General features: G+C 31.4%; 1 protein-coding gene across 1 annotated transcript in view; it reads left to right on the forward strand.

Annotated features, from left to right (window-relative positions):
- The first annotated feature begins 3,421 nt into the window (after positions 1-3,421).
- LOC122503896 (lachesin-like) overlaps positions 3,422-22,682 on the forward strand; it is a 270,773-nt gene continuing 251,512 nt past the window's right edge. The window contains exon 1 of the mRNA XM_043614664.1: positions 3,422-3,699. Within this exon, the coding sequence (XP_043470599.1) occupies positions 3,636-3,699 (64 nt within the window). The 5' untranslated portion in view covers positions 3,422-3,635. The remainder of the gene's footprint in view (positions 3,700-22,682) is intronic.

The raw sequence follows: 22,682 nt of genomic DNA on the forward strand, positions 1-22,682 counted from the left end.
AAAAACATGATTACTGGAATCGCAGGAAAGAGTGTCGGAAGTATTGAAGCCAGAGAGTTTTCGATCGGAAAAAGTTGATAAGAGAGGATCCACTATGCTGATCAGAATCGGCCAAGGATCAACGTATTTTATATTATCATGCAGAGATTTTATATTATCATATAAAAGTAGGAGTGGAGTGTGAGAGTGGAAAGTAGGAGTGGGAAGTGAAAGTGGAAAGTTGGACTGGAAAGTGAGTAATGGAAGTGGAAAGTTTGGGTGAGAAGTGGGAGTAAGAGTAGAGTAGAGGTGGGTAGTGGGAGTGAAAAGTTGGAAGTGAGAGTGAAAAAGGGATGGTGAGTAGTGAGAGTGGAATGTGGGAAGTGAAAGTGTAAAAGGTGGGTGTAAAAAATGAAACGTGGGAAGTGAGAGTGTAAAGTGGAAGGTGGATAGTGGAAGTGGACAGTGAGAGTGGTAGGTGGGTATGAAAAATGGAATGTGGGAAGTGCGATTGTAAAGTGGAAGGTGTGTAGTGGGAGTGGAAAATGGAAGGTGGAAAGTGAGAATGGAATGTGGGAAGTGAAAGTTGGAAGTGAAAGGTGGGAGTGGAAAATGAAATGTGTGAAGTGAAAAGTGGGAGTGGAAAGTTACAGAATCGAAGCTCAGGTCGAGGGTCCACTCTGCTGACCACAGTCGGCCAAGGATCAACGTATGCTGACTGTATGATAAACTTTGCAAGTAGGTCACCGCGAACGTTAGCCATGCGAGAGTGGTATCAGCAAGAGCTAAGAAAATGGGAATCACCTTCTGATTAGAATCTGAGGAGGCTCTAATAAGAAGACTTTCATCGCTGAGATCACCAAAGCGGTTGAAAGCATAGGCAAGGTGCAGTCGATGAATCAAAGACTTACACTCGATTTCTGCTACTTGGATTGTATTACCCAAGAGGCAGATGTCCAACAGTTGTGGGCAAAAGTGCCAGGAACTCCAGGAAGCAGGAGAACGATGATCTTAGAACCCAATTGCTGGGGGATGAAGATCACGTGGTTTTTGTCGCAAGCCCATCAGAAGAAACGGACAAGCTGCAGACATTAAGACATCTAAAAATTGGTGGAGAGGGGCTTAAAAATGCTACACTAAAGATTGAAATGGAAGGGGATCGAAAACTTCCAAAATAACAGCTACGTGGTGACCTCTATTAAGATATGTTTAAATTTTAAATGAAAATAAACTTTTATTTTACATTTCAAGTACGATTTAGTTTTATGTACTAACATTTTAACATTTAATACATTTTAATGTATAGATACAAATATAGACTTTATAATAAAACAAAAAGCATTTAATTTTTAAAAATTCCAGTATAACGAAATACCTTAAATGACATGAGAGTAAAAAAAATTGACCTTTGTGTGTTTATGGTAATAAAATTACCTGTAGTTGAGTTTGATACTTCTAGGCCGTTATCGTCGTTTCTGTCGACGTTAAAATCCGTCCGAATGTTTCGCATCACATCACTTTTGTTATGAGAAATTTTATGGGCAATTTTTTTTGCCCTCTTACGTGCCATGAGATCAAGATCAATGAAATGGGTGCCATTTGCTAGCTCTTCACGAATGCGTCTAAGCAGGGCTTCCTACAATATTTATTAGAATTAGAGATCCGATGAGTCGTGTTCGCACGCGGTTGGTGTATATTACTATTAAAGGCACTAAAGGTACGGCGTCCGGAAGCATTTGTACTCGACCCAGTGATTACGAAGTACGTGAGAGGCTTTCAACCAAAATTATTAGACTCATTATCTTGCACTTTACTAGCACGTGTCAGGAAATTTCCTGTTACCTTTTCCATAAGTGTTTAAAAACTGCTGCTTGGACAGTTATGACACACATCAATACACAATCTTTTATTTTCAATCCTGTTTATTTTATTTGTGTTCCTTACATGAGGGAACGTTAAATGTTATCCACATCTTCTGTTACAATTATTATTTTTATTCTTTCTGATTTTTTCTAACTTTCTGTATTAATAATTAATTCAGAACTAATTTTTTTAACTTTACTGAGGACATTTATAGCACATGAAGGAAATACTATTTTGAGATGAATTTTGGATATCTTTAGAACATAATAATGTTCCAAGAATGTTTCTAAAATGATGACCACTGGAAGTGTAAAAGAGCTTTTACCATTTTCAATAATTTTTACAAGATGTCATGAAAACTTACGGATGTTTGTCGAGAATAAAAAAAATTGCATTTAAAAATCAAAAACTGTTGAGTTTTTATTTTGGACTGCTAAAAATTGTAGAAAAATAAAAATATTTACAAATTTTTTACAAACTGCAATCACAGATTAATTCAATACTGAATCGTCAAAAAAATGAAGTATATATTCTTTTTCTTTTATTTAAATACAGAAATAAAGATAACTTGTTTTTGTAAAAAAATATTCAAAGAGTGAGAAATTGATAGAATGATTAGAGAAAAAAATATGAATTGCAAAAATCAAATTAAAATGCTGAATCCTTATTTGAAAATTGAAAAAAAGGAAATATTGCCAAACTCGGAATTGTGGTCAAGCTTTTTTCTACGATAGTTTCGCCACATTAAATTTATTTCACTGCACGAAAATCTCACTCTTTCTACTATAGTGACATGTCTAGCCCAGGACACTCTGCTAAATTAAAACCTGGGATAAATTTATCGTCCTGAGCTTAAAGTACTCTTTTTTCGAAAAGTATAATTTATTGGTTTTAATTATGTATTCTACAGCAGTTTTACAAGCTAAGTACATTCTATCATTATATAGAATAATTTTTTTCGACAATTTAAACTTTTTTCCGAAACGTTTCTTTCGGTTTAGATTCTAACTTCTGTATCATATTTACCATTTCATAGTTGACTATCTATAATATTTTTTAATTCGAAATTTGTTAACTTTAGACCTTGCTTATATTGCTAAAATTGTGCAAAACATATTATTGCAAATTTTTTAAGCTTTACTAAAATTGGGGAGAGAAGTTTTTACCATTGTTTGAAAAAGTCGTAAAATTTGATAAATAAATTTTTTAAAATTATGTAATAAAATTTTTAGACAGTAAAAAAATTGGTTTGTAACATTTGAATAAATTAGAAATATATTGAATTACTTTTATAATGGATAAAGTTTTCTAAGGAACGCGTAAATAGAATTAATGTATATAGTTGTTACTGAAACGAGGCGAAATAGAAATCCAGTTTAAAATTTTGTTAACTTGCGGTACTTGATGATACTCAAACCCATTGAAATCGTGGAGACACTAAATCAAATCGATGGAAGATCTAAATGAGTTAGCACAGTAATTGCCATGACCGAAGTGGAAACTTTCTGATTAATCTAACAGCTGATAGTTGAAGCTTCTGTGGGTTGGAGTAGGGTATGGTTCTCCTTCAGGAGCTAAAGGGTGCGAAAGCTGGCACGTGGAAGCTGCAACGCATGCGTGTTATTATATCCTCCTGCAGGATTTTCAGTCGCGTCAGGCCAGTCAGAACTTGCTCTCCGGCACGCGTAGATTTTTTTTTTCATATAACGTGTGTGTCAGTGTCAGTGTCAGTGAACTGGTAAACAGAATAAAGTGCGTGTGGCGTTGGTGTCCACACATATTAGGGAGAAACTATGACAACTTCATTTCTTCTTCTTTGTACCGGAATCTTCTTCGTACAAATTTGCATCATTGGGGGTAAGTTTAAAAAAAAATTAATTCTAATTATTATTTACTTCTTCGCAAAACTTTTATTAACAAAAAGAGTTGAATAATTCAACTATTTCTGGTATTTTAGACCACGAGGCTAAAATATTAGCAAATGGAATTTTCTTCCTGTTAACCATCAAATGTTTCCATTAGTAAAATAAGCATTTGTTTGTGCATCGTTGTTTAATTAGTAAAATTTTCTCCTTAGATGAAAACATTTTTCCATTTTATTAAAATTCTAAGGACTGGTTTCACTAACTCCGATTAAAAATTAATCAGTTAAAGTCAGATTAAACGCTCATGCATTTTTCTCATTACAAACATTATTATTTTTTAAAAAACAATTCTTTTTTAGACTGGGCTTTTACATTTGGAAATAAATCTCTAAGACAATTTAAACCTGAAACTTTACGATCAGTTTTACTACCAGGAAGTATAGTTACACTAATCAGAATTGTAATGAATAAAATTAATAAGATTCAATAGAGTAATGTTAAGTGATATAATAAATGCCTGTTAATGATAATAATATTAATAATTCTAATAATATTATAACAATAAAATAATAATAATAGTTCAGAATATTAATAATGGTTAATAATAATACATAATAATAATAACGATATTGGTACTAAAAATAATAATTGTAGAATTAAAGAAAGAATAAAACCATTTGAAAATAAAAAAGTGAGAGATAAACAATTTACGTGTGAGAAATAAAGTAGTGAAATGTAAATATTGAAAAGAGTGTTGTGTATTTGCGATAATACATAATTGTCGACAAGAAAGCCGGAACGTTTAGTCATGGGCAAGTTAGCTAATTATTCGTGGACATGCTAGTGAAAGAAAGTATTGTCCCATTTGTCGCAGTACACTGCAAGCTCTTGCAGTTATGCAAATAGCCATGCGTGATGAAACGACACGTTAAGTAGGTTCTCTTCGAGTGTGTATTCCAACACTGATCACGCAAAATATATAACACAGTGATGAGCTTTGCCGTAATGTTGAAAATTATGCGCTCTCTCATACACATAAAAAAATTCTTCTTTTTTCAATTAAAAACTTGGTTGATTATAATTTTATAATTTTCACACTCATGTAGCTTCATTTAACTGAAAATAATATTGTACAGTACACAATTTTTTATTAGGAAGAAAAAATGTTTGAATTGTTGTTAATAATGTAGACTTTTAGCTATGGCAAATTTTTTTTTCTTTTCTTTTACTATTTGCCATGACTTATCCGTGTTTGGCACTGATCCACTTGGGATGCAAACGTGGATCAGAGCCAAATGTGGATCAAAACCCTATGTTCGAAAAAAAAATCCTCGACTAAACTTGTGTAAATTGTTTTCGAAAATCGGGGGGTTTCTTTTTTTATTTCTAGCCAGAGGCATCACTATTTTTTGTGATATTTATTCAGAGTTAAACTCGTATTCCTCTATATATGTCAATTTTTATTGATTTTAGAGATTTGATAAATGATAAAAATTCTTAAAAGACTGAAGAGTAATTTTTTGTTGTTGAAAATATGTATTTTTTTGCAAGGAGTTTGCAAAAAATGGAATAAATTGGCTACTTTTGTTATTTTATTTTCTGCTGGGGGAAAATCGTCTCCAGTCGATATCTTATACTGAAAAAGACGAAGTACACAACGCAACCCCCTTTCGTTTCACGTCGTTCCAAATCCTGACGGATGACTTTACCCGCACGCTTCTTTCGCAACAGTCGACTTATGTAAGTCAGGCACTCCGAGGCGTGTTGGCAAAGAAACTCTCAAAGGCAAATCTTCAAATATAAGTTGAATATCGTCTAGGAAATTCCAATGGTTGTATAAAAACGTTGAAAAAACATCTCTCAGCAGCTACTGCTTATGAAAACATACATTCACCAAAAATATACTTCTTCACTTTTTTCCATTTAAATAATTTTCCTTTTTTTCCCTCGTTCAGATGAAAAAAAGAGAAGAAATAAGAAATTTTCTATCGATTTCTATTCGAGAAAATAAAAATTATTTTAAAACTTTTCTTGAAAAATAAATTAAAAAGTTTTTATCAAACATTATTTTTTTTCAATAAACTCTTGTTGATTAAACTTTGATTGTAATTTAATTAATTTCTTTCTGGAAATTATTGGAAAAAAATGTATGGTTTTTAAGAAATTTTTTTGCATCGCTGATTGTTTATGACAGCAATTGCTGCTTGGACGAATAAATCTTCAAGGAACTGGAGAAAGAGTCAAAGCGTTAACGGAATACGAATGATTCACTGAATCAATAAACTTTTGTCGCACGAACGATTCGAAGCATCTGAGAACACCGCGTGTAAGGGGAAATGTCAGAAATTCTTTTTCTCTCTGTGTGTGAAAACACGAAAAGGGATATATTCTTTTTAGCGAGAGTGATACCGACCCACGCGAAATCAACAGGCAATCTGAAAATTAACTTGGCAAACTTTTCCAATGGATACACCTCCGGCATAGTTGCCATTCGGTAAAATTATGAATGTATACAAACCGAGCTAAACAATATGTACAAGTTAAATTGCTTTTGTAATTAATTTCTGCCTAGTTACGTGTTCGATTTTTATCGATAAAGAGAGAAAGAGACGGGGGATATATATTTATAATTTTCAAGTTTTTGCGAAGAAAAGTTTTTAATTGAAAGAAATGACCAATATTCGTTGCGGGTTCGAATTTTGAAAGGAATAATTGTGTCGAATTTACACTAGACGAGTTATTTTATTTGCAAAGATTTCTCTTATTTTCTTCATTTACTAAAAATATACTTTTCGTATTCAACAGTTTCTTCATTTACTTTTATAATTAATGTCTCTACTCCTCTGTTTTATATATTGTCATTAGAATATTAATTAAAATAAATAAAATAGTATCTTTACATTCCATTCGAGAAGTCTTTTTAATTCCAACAATCTTTGTAAACGATTTAAATTCTGCGACTACTTCTCGTCATCTGACGAATTTTATCACTGCGAAACGAATTATATACACCTGTGGGCCGATTAATAACCGACAGTTGCCGAACAGACCCGACAAAGTACGACCGAACCCGACTCTCTCCGATTCACGGAATCAAACCTTCGTTTCTCGGAAATTAGGTTTCCGATGAAACAAGAGTGAACCCGATTATTACTGCATTGTTTCTAATGAGTTCTACACATAGAAATTCGATAATAAATTTATCCCTGCAAGTGTGAAAACCTTTTCAACTATATATAACCCAATTTCATTTGATATTAAACAATTAGTTCCGAATATATTTTCGGAATATTTGTATTTGCTTCGTCAATGCAGTGTGCTAAGTGTAAAATGTCGCCTACATGTGGTGTTTTGTTGAGGTCCAGATTGTTGATATAACCACAACTAGTAGTCGCTTTTCTCATCCAGTTTCTCTTTACATCTCTGTTCTAGACCGTTTTCATGCAAATGCATAATCATACTTGTAACGCATCGTTACAGAATGCAAGGGTAAAATCTGTGCGGTAAGGTTGATGGTCTGAATAGAAACGCTCTCATACAAAACCATATAAAGCAACTGAACACAAAAGGTTTAACTGTTGATTCATATTTTTAAAAATTCAATTTCTACCTTTTACGCTCTAATCATTAATACTAAAAATGAAATATCTCTAAACTTTTATATCCACACTTCACTAAATTTTCATAAATGTAAAATAACAATGCAAAAATATGCTACACTAAATTCTTTTAAATATCAAAATTACTTTATTCAATGTAAATCTGCATCTTTTTCTATCTTTTTTTAAACATATTTTGAGAGAATTTATCATTTAATACGAAATAAAAGATTATTTGAAATGTTATTTTTAAATCCCAATTCGTTTTATGAATAATAAATAACATTATTACATTATTTCCTGCTGTAATCTTTCAGTTATTAAGCAAACAACAGATAATAATAATTCTGATAATTACAAATATAATATGTTCAGTACATTGAACTTAAAATATTTTAAAAAAGACTCTTTTTGAAAGATATTTCCATATTTTCTTGATTAGAATTTCATTTTATTATCAAATTATAAAAAATATTATTTTTGGTGAATACAAAGTAATTAAATTCTCATCGACAGATAAGTGAAGAAAATAAATTTTAAAATAAGGAGAATATTTGAATAAATGAAAAACTATTTTTAGCAAAGAAAATCATTATTTTGCAGTTTTGTTCACGTTTCTAAATAAATAAATATGTAAAAAACGGAGGCGTCGAATAATTTTCCAATATTCAAAACCGTGATGCACCAATCCTTACAATTTGGTGTTTCCATTTCTTGTATAAGGGTTGAATGTCTACCAAGTGAACGAGTTATTTGTAGCACGTTGCCGAGTTGGACTTTACACGACCCGTAAGACGTCGTGTTTATTCGGTGCTTTTCCTCTAGCCGAACAATACCGTAAACGACATCCGCTTCCGGAAACAGAGAAGTCTTTCGCGTAAAATATCCCTCTCTAGAAAGTTCTCATTCTACGTATTTCTTTCACTACTTTCAAGAGGAAATAGAATAATTAATATTTCGAATAACAATTTTTAAATTATCATTTTTTTTATTAGCTCTTTTATCATATTCTGTTATTATAAATTTAACACCGCAAGATTATCGTTATTTTTTTGGAGTTTAATAGCACATGAACATTAGTTTAATGGGTGATTTGCGTTTATTACTTTTTGTTTTATGAGCTCATTTATTTCCTGAAACTTGGTCATTATGAATTTATTCCTTATAAATATTTTTATTTAATTGTGTCTCTATTACTTTTTATTTGTTTCGGGTTTGACTAATTATTTTTAGTTTTATTTACTAATTCTTTGACGTAACTTATTTTTATTGATTTATTATGTCATGAGGAATTTAGTTGGAATGGATTATTTCATTGCTTTTAAAAATTTGAGTTTACATAACATTAATATTTAATACTACTCTATTTTGATTTAAAATTTTTCGATAGTAATAATCTGAAATTGATACTTGGAACTTTTTTTAATTTTTGTGTCAAAGGAACGCAAAACCCTGAATAGATGACCCTTCGGAAGTGGTGACTATTAATATTTTGATGAAACAAGTTTTCGGAATAGATTGATAATATTTACTCAACAATCAGTTGAGTTAAATGTTAAAATTTCTTACCTCGCAGTATTTATATGAATAATAATAATTAATAAGGAAACGTTTACAGAAGACATGGGGCAAGAAATTTTCAATTGTATACGGCGAGTGCTAGAGAAAGTTTTAGTAGCAAGTTGCGGAAACGTTGAAAATTTGAAAAGCATTGTAAGCAATTGTATATTTTGAAGGAAATGATGTAAAGAGTTGAAGGGGTTATGACGTGGAAAGTTTAAATTACGTTAGTTTTGTTGAAGTACTAGTAAGACAACAGGGAAAGAGGACCTTTGTACTTTTGGAAGCACTTGGTCCTAGAAATCGCAGGGTGTTGTCGTTTTCGTGGTCGTTAGTAGTACCAAGCGGAATGGAAGACGATGTGTGCGAGTGCAATATGACGAAGTTTCTCTGTGACACGTGATGTAGCTATGCAACCACAGCTCTTATTCATTATGGCTCCAGTAGGAAATTATGCCTCGTGTCTCTGCTTTCGCTCTAATACTTCAACGCCACTGTGTATAGTCAAGTGACGCATAAGATGGATAGCTGTTACCAAGCTCTTCTTTGAATTAACAGCGACGACGACGACGACGAGGAGAACGTCGACGACGACGATTCTTACACCCTTCTCCAGAGACTTAAGATGACGTTAATCACTTCTCAGGGGACGATCGATCTTCGATTAATGAGCAACGACCTACCGGAGACGATCCTCCATAACTTACGTCCTCTGTCATGTTCCCATAACGCCTTTTTACTTTTTAAAAATATTCCCTTAACTTTCCTTATTTTTCACATTTGACAAATGTTCATTTTAAAAAAACAGTATCAATGAATATATTTACCATAAACTTGCCTTAATCATTTGATTCGAATTTTAGGAATAACTAACACAGAATAACTATTTGCTGAATTTCTCGATATATTTTTTTTAGATGGAATTTTATTTCGTTGAACTTTCATTGAGGGTCGTTTCACTGCATATCCGACTGGTCGATAATTTATTTGTCTATAAATTGTCGTAGAAATGGTTCTAGGTTTTCTTTTTCTATGGGGATTTAAAAAGTGAATCACCCATAAGTCGTGGATAGTGCCCGTTTCGTTCTGGTTTAGTTCCCACTACTGGATTCATCAGTAAAGCTACGATTCTCCACTTGTGAGAGAGTTAATTGACCGTAGAAACGATAACCGATGACTATGAAACGTGTCGCGACATCCAAGCTGGTGTTATATCTCAAATGTTTAATTGCAAAAAAATCGAACGATCAAATTACCATTTTCTTGAAAATTATTATACACAATTTTGTTATGTATTTGATTGTAGTTTATGAATAAAATGTATAATCAACTTTTGTTAATATTTATGAAAGTGTCCCATGACTACATGCTAATCAATGTACTTCTAACGCTTTACATGTAAAATTACACAACTTTGGCATTAATTATCTTTTTTTCCGTACGGGAAAAATATTTGAAACTTTACAAATAGTAGGATAACCCTATGAAGAATGTATCGTCAAAATTTTAAAACAATATATAAAAAGTCTATTAAATGATGTACTATCTTGCTTAAGGGACAGATTTAAGAAAGAGAAACTGTTAAAATTGAAATTAAATTCTTAAAGCTTTTATTTGAATCATTTACAATTAAAATGAGAGAGAAAGAGTAGATCCAGATCTCTTCAGGCACACAAAAATAAAATTAGAACTTTGTGGAATCAAAGAGAATTTAAATCGGGACAGAATTAAAAAAAATTAGTTATTTACCTTTTAAAATTATTGTTATAGTCGTAGATTCAGCTAGCTTTAGTGTGAGGTCGAGGAAATGACATTTACTAGCGGAAACAGAGAACGCAGTAGATTTCCCTCAAATTTCTTTCGGGCCAGCCAAAGTGAAAGGTCCGGAATCCAGATGTCGATGCAAATTAGATTGAACACCCCTCAGTCTTGGAGTAACCGAATTATTTATTTGATATTGATGACGTGGTAACGGAGTCCTTAGAAAAACAGAAATGTGCCTCACAGTAGAAATTATCTCCTTGAATGAACTTGACTAAGACGAGATTCGAAGAAGGCACTTGGTTTTATGGACTGAAATCGAAGAAGACAGTACACAACTAAATAGTTGACTTGGTGTCGGTTGTTAAACTGACACGAAGACCAGAGGTACCTTATTTGACAGTAATTTCGGGACTAACTCGAAGAAGAGAGGCTGTTGATTCGGTGGTGACTTCTGGACTGTCTTAATTTGGCGAGGGTGGCACCTTTATACAGTTCCTTACAATGGAACAAAATGTTAATGCCACCCATTTTAATTGCTTTGGGGGTCAGTTTTATCTTATTGATATACTTTAGGCGCATGTGCTTAGTCCCTGTATTAGGCAGGTGAGTGACCCTTTAGGAGGGTGACAAAATGTTGATGACCACATTTGGTATCTGTTACCCAGGTGGAAGACTATTGGATCAATGTTGATTCGGTTACAAGAAAAGGATGATGACGTTGCGATGATGTGACACAGGAGTGGTACTAAATTACGATCACCAAATACAAATCAGTTCGGTTCAGAATTTTGATATTCTGATTGTTTTATCTCCCTAGTTTCATCTAATCTCATCGTGCCTAACTTTTAGAGTATCTATCTGTGTATATATAACAAATCTCACTTGAACTTTTGTGGAAACTTGTGAAATTTCAATTTTGTGTTGGTATAATGGAAAAATAAGTGAATTCAGTGAATTTACCAAGCCCTCTGGATGCAACATAAAAGAATAAGAACACGTTTAGATAAAGAAAGTGCGCGCATATCAACTTCGTCATCTCTTCTTCTTGTCTATAGTCAACCATTTCCTTTCACGAACAATCGCGAATCTCGTGAAATTTTCTTTTGAGACCGCGAATGTCCTCCAAACTAGAATCCTTTGACCAGATTTTTCTTTCCTTTCACAGTCCACAACATCATTCTCGTCAAGATTCTCCTGACCCGTCCGGATATATCTTTTCGCTTCTTCTATCTCTATTCTGGATATAAATCTATTACACGTCGCAAGGACTCGCTCGCAGAGTGAGATTGTTGTAAGGGGATGAAGTTATCCCTTTCTTGATAAATGTGGGATACCATCATGTATATAGGAATGGAAGATTGAGCTGCAGGGGGGGGGGTTGATACTCAGAAGGGAAAAGAGACTCGGCATGCCATGTTGGCTGTTGTTCAAATGGTTCAAACCTGACAATAAAAAGCGAAGCACGTCTCTGGTGGAAATCCTCTACTTCCGCGAGATTTAAACGCACACACATACACTGCTTCCCCCTCTCCAATTTTACCCTTTCAATGACCTGAAAAAGATTTAAGGAAAAGGGCGAGGAACCAAAGTGGATAGGACTCGTCGATTTTGTCCTTCTTTCTACTCCTTTCTCATTCCTCTTTAAACTTTCTCTCATTCTCTCTCCCTCTCTCTCTCTTGCAGAGAGAAATGTGTTTGTGTTTGGACCACGGCCAGATAATCTGCAGCAATAAATTTCTGTGTGTACAGTGCCATGTGATTGGTTTTATCTCTCATACAGGATGGTATTTCTAGCTAAACCGTATCGTTGTGTTTGTTTTTCTTGTAGTCTTTCTTTTCTTCAACACTCAGTGTCTAAAGAAAATTCGACTACTTGTCGCGGATTGAGAAAAAGCTGCAGGTAAATAGGTGTGGAAAATGGGGTTGGAATACTTGTCAAAGAAATCAACGTCTAATTCGTTTATCTTGACGGAATATACTTTGAGAAAGTGTTTCTCTTGGTAATAAATTGAAAGCGTGATTTTACTGCGTCCTCGGAATTTATAATCCCCCTCCCTTCCTCTTATAACCCTCTCCCATCTACCATTATCCAGTTTAGTTCGACGAGCAAGATTTATAGTCTAGTATTCTGAAATTAAGTGAGTTTGTAAGACTAATTTACCTTAAGCCCCGTGTCGCTTTTCGAGAATCTCGAATTTAAGGAAAGAATTCGCGCCTAGCTGTTCTTTTCAGGTTTTAATCTATATCATTAAAAATACATTTGCCTGATTAAGTAGCATTCTAATATAGAAGAATTGTAATTTCTAGTTTCTCTGCATTATTCATACATCAATTGACGATTAAAATAAGATATATTACTATTTAAAATTTACTACAACAATTTATAATATTAGTCCAATGGTGAAAAACCTTTAATTTTAATTTTTTATTGTTTCTAATAATGACGGATTTTAGATTGTTGCTACACTAAAACTGAATTTTTTACGTAAACACTTTGACTATTTCCTACTCTTCGTTTTTGGAGACTTCGCAAAAAATGAATCCGGATTGTTTGATAATGTTTTCAGACTGATTTTTAGAGCATTTAAAATTTCAGTCTCATTTAATATTGGTCCTCTTGCGCGATTCATTTCGGACTAGATACACAATGAATCCAGATTAATTTCGGATTAAACAGGAATAATTCAAAAATCTAAATTGCAAGAACCTAACTACAAACCGGACTGTTGCAGACTAATTATGAATTAGTTTGGAATTATTCTCATATTCTAATCAGAAATTACTGAATCAAGTGAATTTGTAGTTTCTTAGATTTAGAGAGAAAGAATTTTTAAAAGTACATTCTTTATTTTTAAAAGAGAGCAATGTAAAGTATGATTTTTTATTTAAACCTTATTGGAGATGTAAATTGAACAGATTTTTAATTAAAAACATTCAAATATTGATTTTTCAATTAAAAATTGAGTTAAAGTATTAAATTAACATTTTCAATAGTTAATTACTTATTGAAATTTTTTGTACAATGATAAATAATTTTATTATAAGATGAAAATTTTAATAAAACATTCGAAAGATGTGACGCGCTCTGAAAAAACGAAGCTTGCTAGTAAAATGTTGTAAGTTTATTTTTGCATACACTGTAAAAAAAGGGAGTTAAATTTTAACTCCCCCGGGGGGTCTATAAAAGTCGCACCCATTGGGGAGTTAAATAAAGAGAGTTAAAATTTCACACCCAAATGCTAACTCCCCAAGGAAAAAATAACTCGCGCGGGTGTTGAATGAAGGGAGTTAGAAATTAACTCTCTCTTGGAGTTGATTTTTAACCCGAAAAATTTCACTTCCAACTCCCGAGTCCGTTAACTCCCTAAATTTTTTACAGTGTATATAGTCGATTAACTATTAAGAGTCTTAATCTTAATTATTTATTAACTAATTTCGATTTTACCTAAATAAAAAATACATAATTAAAGAAACTTTTAATCCAAATTTTCCCACAACCTGGAAATGTCAGGGAATTTTATAAATCTTGAAAAAATCTGGAAAAGTTAGTGAATTTTGATCGAAATCCTGGAACATTGTTGTTTTCTAAAGTTTAAAAGAATTGCGTTTACAATTTTCATAAGTAGATTAGTATTTCAATTTCAAATGAATTTAATTAGAAATATTAAAAAACTTAGATTTTAAAAAAAAATTTAAAACTAAAATTTTTCTGAAATTAGTTACATTATATATATAAATATATTATATATATATATATATATATATATATATATATATATATATATATACCCGTGTGGAAAAATTTTAGGGCGCTGACCAAGCGCTTAATAGACTGTCTAACGTCTTTCTAGACCCAGGGCAGACGGTCTTGTCGAGCGGCTGTTCAGAATTGAAACGAAACTTCCACGCTATCGTCTAGAATAGACCAGCGTTTCTGGTCTGATCAGCAGTGCTAGTAAATTCTAATCTACGTCTATTCAAAATTTCTCATTATATGTTATGACAACTATTCTTAGAATGATAAAACTTAATTATATTTGAAATAATTTTAATGACTTTTTTTTATATAAAATTATTAAAAAATATTTTAACTTTCTGTATTTTTCACTTCAACTTTCTTTAAGCGTAAGGCTTTGTGTCCCTCCTAATCTTTGGCATTGGAGATAGTAGTCTTTTTGTAAAATAAAATTTACTACAAATCAAAACAGCCGGATGAAACTATCAGTCGTACTTAGCACCAATCTTTAGGCGTCAACCACTAATTAATGAAATTAATAAATAAAAACTTACTAAATTTGCTATTTAGTGGATATTGATTCTCAAATAACAATACTCGATGGTTTTTTAAATCATTAAGTATTACAAAATTTGAAGGAGAGGCATATTGGTAGATGACGCCTAAACATTGATGCTGAGTACGACTGCTAGCTTCAGCCGACTAATCAAAACACATAGATACACATCAAAATCTATTTTTTTCAGTGCACATTTAAAATTAAATTATACAGAAAACAACAACAACATAGCACATTATTATTCACGTAAAACAGAAACCACAACAAATACTATAATTCACAAACAAAATGCATCACACACTGACTGATCTAACGACGCCAAACGACGCGACGCCATTAGGCGCCATGTTACTTAACAGCTGGGCATTCATCGACGCATGCGCATATAACATCCTAGACCAAATCTAGACGGTCTTAATAACACCGTACTAGACGGACATATTTGACTTAGATTTTTTCTAATAAGCCAATCTGTTAAGTCACTGATTCGGGACTTGATGGACCCTCTAGAATTAGACGGACTTGATGATTGCTAATCGGGAAATCATTGGACTCTAGACTGCCACAATATTTTTCCACACGGGTATATATATATATATATATATATATATATATATATATATATATATGTACTACTTTAATAAAAAAACCAAAAGAAGTCAATTAGTTAAAAAAAAATTATAATAAAATTCTACGTAAACATTTCATTATTTTCATAAATAATAAAAATTTTACAGGAATTCAATTATTTTTAGAAATAATAACATTTTTTGCAGGGACTCAATTATTTTCATAAAAAATAAAACTGAATGCTGAATTTCAATTATTTTTAATACAATTTTAATAAAATTCCTCAAAAAATGTAATTATTCTTAAAAATTTTATTAAAATTTATCAAAGAAATTCAATTATTTTAAAAACCTTTGCTACAATTTATTTATTAGAATTTAAGTATTATTTTCAAAAATTTTAATAAAATTCTTGTCAGAATTTCAATTATTTTTAATACAATTTTCATTAAATTTCTCGAAAAATGAAATTATTCTTAAAAATTTTATTAAAATTTGTCAGGAGAATTCAATTATTTATAAATTTATTGATAAAATTCTTTATAAAAATTCAATTTTAAAAAACATTCAACTGTTTAATAAAATATTTATTTTTGTAGTTAAATAATTGAATTTTTTTTTAAGTTTAGGCCAAAGAATCCAAATTTTCCATTAAAAATTTTTGAAGTCAATTTTTAAGTTTGTCAACATATTTATTATTGGTGTATTCCACGTCAGTTCAACACAAAAAATTTTATTAGGTTTTGGGATTCGGTTGAAATTGGGTAGATTATATCCTCTGGTGGTAGTAAATAAAATCCCTAAGCGATTTTAAAAAATTTCAAAAATTGGCGGACATATTGGATTTTTAATTTTTTTGTACCTTTTTTTTGAAAAATATATATCTCTGCTTCTTCTTAACGGATTTTAGTTTATGACCTCTTAAATTGTTCGTATTGAAATATACTTTTATTTAAAAAATTAAAATTAAAAAAATTATTTAAATTTTTTGTTTAAAAAATTAATTTAATTTTTTGAAAAGCCATAGAAAAAATATGCTACCTTCAATTTTGATCATTTTTTTACCATTTGTAGCCATAAATGTGTTGAACTTGTCCTGAAATTTTCATCGTGGGACAGCCAGTAGTTTTTGAGAAAAAAAATAAAACGTAAATCCTCGCATAGCGCTGTAGCGCTCAGTTTTAATGCCGCACGATTGTAAATGGAATTTTAATGAAAGTACGAGTTTTTATTAACCCTAGAACTAAAATATGATTTTTTTATGGACTAACGAAAAACTGGGGTGGTTTGGTACCCCAGATTTGAAACAATTGTAAAAGGTTACCTTTTTTGTAATTTTTTTAATTTGTCAACAATGTGGCTAATTTGAAAAAATTAAACGGATTTTAAAAGGTAAATAAAGATAAACTGTAAGACCTCGGAAACTCCCCCGTAAAAAATAGAAACCTCCTTTGTAATAAATAATTTTTATTCTATTTTAAAATCATTTAACATTTGTATATATTGTACCTAAAAAATATTTAAATTTTCAAGTTGCCTTAAACAAAATAAAATTGTCTCTATTTACCTTTCAAAATCCGTTTAATTTTTTCAAATTAGCCACATTGTTGACAAATTAAAAAAATTACAAAAAAGGTAACCTTTTACAATTGTTTCAAATCTGGGGTACCAAACCACCCCAGTTTTTCGTTAGTCCATAAAAAAATCATATTTTAGTTCTAGGGTTAATAAAAACTCGTACTTTCATTAAAATTCCATTTACAATCGTGCGGCATTAAAACTGAGCGCTACAGCGCTATGCGAGGATTTACGTTTTATTTTTTTTCTCAAAAACTACTGGCTGTCCCACGATGAAAATTTCAGGACAAGTTCAACACATTTATGGCTACAAATGGTAAAAAAATGATCAAAATTGAAGGTAGCATATTTTTTCTATGGCTTTTCAAAAAATTAAATTAATTTTTTAAACAAAAAATTTAAATAATTTTTTTAATTTTAATTTTTTAAATAAAAGTATATTTCAATACGAACAATTTAAGAGGTCATAAACTAAAATCCGTTAAGAAGAAGCAGAGATATATATTTTTCAAAAAAAAGGTACAAAAAAATTAAAAATCCAATATGTCCGCCAATTTTTGAAATTTTTTAAAATCGCTTAGGGATTTTATTTACTACCACCAGAGGATATAATCTACCCAATTTCAACCGAATCCCAAAACCTAATAAAATTTTTTGTGTTGAACTGACGTGGAATACACCAATGATGAAAATAATTTTCGAAGAAGTTACAGTAACAAAGTATAGCAAGTTTTAGTTATTATAAAATATGAGGAAAGCGATTACTCCAAGTCGAAGACTCGGAGTAATTATTAATATCTTCATGTTTCATAATAATATTCTTATATGTTATTGAATTTCAAATTTCTTTAATATCGTAATTTCTATAGAAAAAATAATGATTAAATATTTATTTAAAAATGAAGTTATTGATATTATCGAATAATTTTCGTTTTAAAAACCTGGAAAAATTCAGTTTTTAACCTGGAAAACCTGGAAAAGTCAGGGAATTTGAAAAGAGCAAAAGCGTGTCAACCCAGTTTAATTAAGTTCAAATCAATTCGTTTGCTTCGAAAGTCCCTTTCTTCATAGTACGTTATAGATTTATTTTTAAAAGCTGTTTTGAAAGACAAATTGTCTTCAACAGTAAAATCAAATAAGTTTATAATCATACGAATAATATTTTTTCCCATTTCCGCGCTCGATATTTAAAATGTCTTCAAAATGGTACTTTTCTTAAATAGTAAAAAAGGCTATAGAAAAGATAGTGGAGGTGAATAAAAAAATTGACAAATAGAAAGAAGAACTTGAAATCTTGAATTGAAGTCTTCAATTGCCTCAGTTTGCATGACAGAATCGACACGTATGTAAATGGAAGATTTCTTTAACATTGGGACATGGTCCGTCGACGTTTGACGACAAGCGTGTGATTTATGACCCGACTTTCGATCTCAGTTGTTCTATCTCACGAAATGGTTTGCCTCTTTCTCTATCCTTCTCTCTTTTTTTTCTAAAAATAGAGTAACTCCGTTGACACAAGGAATACCCAGGCGGCTTCTGGCACCGTCCGCGCCCCTTTTTCATCCCACCACCCTCTCTAGAGTCACGAAGAAAAATTCTATGCATCCGTGAGTGAGAACGATGTGGTACATATAATAATGGGTCCTAGGATTTCCCAAGCGTTGCGATCCATACCTCGTGTCTCTCTTTCTCTCTCTTTCTCGCTTTCGTATCAACATGTGTGTGTATATTTCAACAACGGAGCCACCGACGCGGGAATTTCGATCGTTTGTTCGTCACGCCGCTTTCTGGTTCACTCGTCATTGGAAAATTGAAAAATCACCTAGAACGGATGAGAAATCGCCCAAATCGTCCTGCACGAATTTGTTCTGAATTCGAGTCGAACACGAAATTGTTGGGATAGCGAAAAATTGATAGCTTCACAAAATTTAAGAGATGATGCGGAATTGAATTGCGTCGTTGCAGGTGCTACAATTGTTCTCTTTGTGTCCAGGTATAAAAAAAATATAATTGAATTTCATATTCAATCAGTTTCATGACACTTTTATTTTTATTCATTTTTATTTTCACCTTACATTTTGTTTTTTTTATATCTTTAATATATAGATTTTTTCCGATTAAACAATTTTAATTCTTCTTGATTAATACTATTTTAAATGAGTTGAATTTATTGAATTATTATATTCTATATTAAGAAAATGTATATAATTATAGAAAATACTCGAAGGAGGATTTTAATATGAAAATTTTAGAGGTATAAAGTGAATTCTTAATCCATTAATTCCCTTGAGAGACAATTTCAAGATAATAATGCATATATTTTGAGCCTAAGAAATGAAGAAAACTGATGGTCAGTCAACTGTTTTTCAGAGATTTCATATTCCAGAATAGGCTTAACTAATGAAATATATGTTACGACCAATCCTCTTGCGTTTTACCTCAATGCTGCGCTTAAATCCACAAACTAAACTAACATGTTATGCTATATTCATGAAAATCCATACATAGACCTGAATCTCTCTCTCCGTCTTTATAATAAACCATGTGCACAAGTACTGTAATATTCACGTCAGCTTTTCTATTTACAGTTTTAACAGTAATAATAGAATTCACAATTACAATTGTGGTTCATTTATTTCAAAATTCACTTGCACTTTTTCTTTTTCACTTGGACTTTTATTTTTCTCTATGATAAATTTCTATAATTTCATGTTTTAATATTTCCGTAAAAAAAAAACGTCCGGAAATTGCGTATTGTTGAAAAGTTTAGAATTTCAACGAAACAAAGAAATTGAAAATTGTAGTTTTAATAGAGTAGTAAATAAATATTTTTTTTAATAATATAAAATCCTCGTGAGAGGAATAAAAGAAAAGGTAAGAGTAAAATAATTTTACGAACTCAGTTTTTAGTTTGAAAAGCAATGGAACTATGAGTGTGTTAAATTCGTTGAAAATTATTCGTAATATAATTTGCTCAGCCAAATCAAAATTACTGGCTTCTATCCAAGTCTAAATGGGATTTAAGTCTCTCACCCCCCTTCAACCCTTCCAATCTTCTATATGCTATGTAAAAGTAGCAAAAAAGTATGCAACAGATGACGACTGTCTGCTCTATTTCATATGCAGTTCGGTTGTATATTCATGTAAATTTCTTGTTCAATTTAAAATTTATATACTTTATCTTTAATGAAGATGTTAAAGTGTTTTTTCAACATTATTCCATGTCTCTATAAAATATTACCAATTTATAATATTATGAAAGAATGCAAAAATTTGAAAATAAACTTGAAATTCGATTAATTTATACAAGAATAGATGTTTAGAGATCCAGTAGAAAATTTAAGGAATAATAATTTTTGTAGAAAGTTTTTCTAGACTAGAGATTTTTTTATGTGTGTAAAAGAATGGAAGAGATACGTACTTTATTTTTAGAATAGTTGAATATATTTTAAAGCGTTTGGTAATGGCACAGTGATGAATAAAGGGTTTTCTCGAATCTAATTTCGACAAGAGACGAAGTCAAAATATTTTCTCTTGACGAGGGTTAAACGTTCGGACCCCTCTAAGCTTGTTTTTCTAAGGGGTGTAGCATTTAAATATATTTTTTATAACTCTCTTGTATATACATGTAAGAGCCAATTTATATCTTCCAATTGGGGAAATCTTCCCATCTATTCCAAGAAAGAGTATTTATTTATTTTTTCACTGTTAATTAAGTTATAATAATAATAATACTTCCATGTTGTTCTATCATAAGTCCTTATTCTCATTAGCTAAATAATGAAGCAGTCTACATGATGCTAAGAATTTACATCTAGTCAACAACTTTTAGAAATATATTTTCCTTTATTTAAGCAGAAACAACATTTGTGTTTTCGAGTCACCTCTTTTATGATCTTGCTGTGTTAGGCTTTTAAGATTTTAGGTGAATTTCTTGTTGCTTCTGTTTCTTTATTCTCTGGATTAGCCAAGTTAAGAAGATTCCCAAGTAAAACAATTCGCAAAAGGTGCTGCAGTCTTTTGGCAGACTGTTTGCAAACAGTAGTCTTACGAAAACAGTTCGAAGGAGTTTGCAGAAAATCTACAAAAATTCTACCAGAATTCCAATAGTCTAATTATATAACAAATTCTAGTAGAATATTTTCAGACTTTTCGGTTTTAAAATCCCGAAAAAACTATAGATTGTTTGGCGTTGTTAAAATTGAGGAGGAACTATTCACTTAAACCTGTAATAATGTTTGTCATTGCGAATAGTTTGGTTATCAAGATTCCTCTCCTATTCCAATGAGTCTGTACCCATTCTGGTGATTTGTTATTAAAAGCTTCCGCAATGGGGGGTTTATTCCGTTTGGACAGTCTTTGTCTTTGTCTCCATTTAAGATAACGAGGTTCGTTGGAATTAAGATCTAGGAAACTTAATCTTTTCAGGTCACCGTCTCGCACTAAATGGTACTGATGGAATATCGACTTTCCCCTATCAGTATTCACTCGAATAGCAGTAATGTCATAATTAGATTTATTAAGTTCACGTTCCTCGGAAACCTCGCACCTCTAATATTAACAGACTACCTATGTGTACACCTGGTAATTCCGAAACCTTTGTTTCTCCTTGCCCTTTCAGAGCTATATTGCTTGTAGCAAAACCTTCTATTCACACCATTCAAGGAATGAAAAATTGGGAAGAACAAAATTCTAACTGTTGTACAGTTTTTGTTGGTTACTTTCTCCTTCGCACAATGTCCACATATAACAGGTGAAAAAAATAATTCTTAGTAAAAATATTTCTAGTTATTCAAAATGTTTCATTATCAGGATTAATGATCTTTCCTTAAGCGATTTTCATCATTACAGTCTCCTACATTTTTCATTTGTTTCATTAACATCACAAAAAAGAATAAAAATTTTAAATCAACTCGTTTTGATAAAAAATATTTCTTGATTCCTGAATTATTACGCTTTTTTGTAATTATCCAAAAACACGGAAGAAGACCATCTTTTCAGGTCTGTTAACTAAGAAATGCGTTTGGCACTAAATAGGTTTAGAATTAATGGACTAAAACTGATCGAAAAGATTTCCCTCATTAAACAAGATGAACGTTTCTATACGGTTTGGCGAATCTGATAAATTTGTCATTTACAAACCACAACTGTATTTGGATTTGTCAAGGAAGCTTTTTTTATCAAAAGTCCTTTTTTTTAACAGAAACCCTTTTGTTAATAGTAACTTCCATTTTTGTGCCAGAAACACTGTCCACATAATTTTCTAAATCTTGTTTTCTTGAAATACAGAGCTGCTTCAAACTTTCGTTGTTGGCAACGCCTCGTTTCTTCAGTTCCATTATTATTTTACTGGTAAGACAGACAGTGTGCACCCAGTATCGACGTACACGTACTTGGTACGTGCGAGAAACCCTTTTATAGGAAACCACCTTATATGTATACATACACCTTCTTCATGCTTTTATCCATTTCAATCCTTGTAAAAGTAATGACAAAAAATATTTGCCATGTCGGCCAATTTTCAAAAGGAATTTCATCAGACTTTGTTTAGTTAACAGAGATTAAATTCTCTGTTATTTTTAACATTTAGAATTTAATTAGGTTCAAAAT

This window comes from Leptopilina heterotoma, unplaced genomic scaffold (genome assembly GCF_015476425.1).
Source record: "Leptopilina heterotoma isolate Lh14 unplaced genomic scaffold, ASM1547642v1 Lhet_11, whole genome shotgun sequence".
Taxonomy (NCBI): Eukaryota; Metazoa; Arthropoda; class Insecta; order Hymenoptera; family Figitidae; genus Leptopilina; species Leptopilina heterotoma.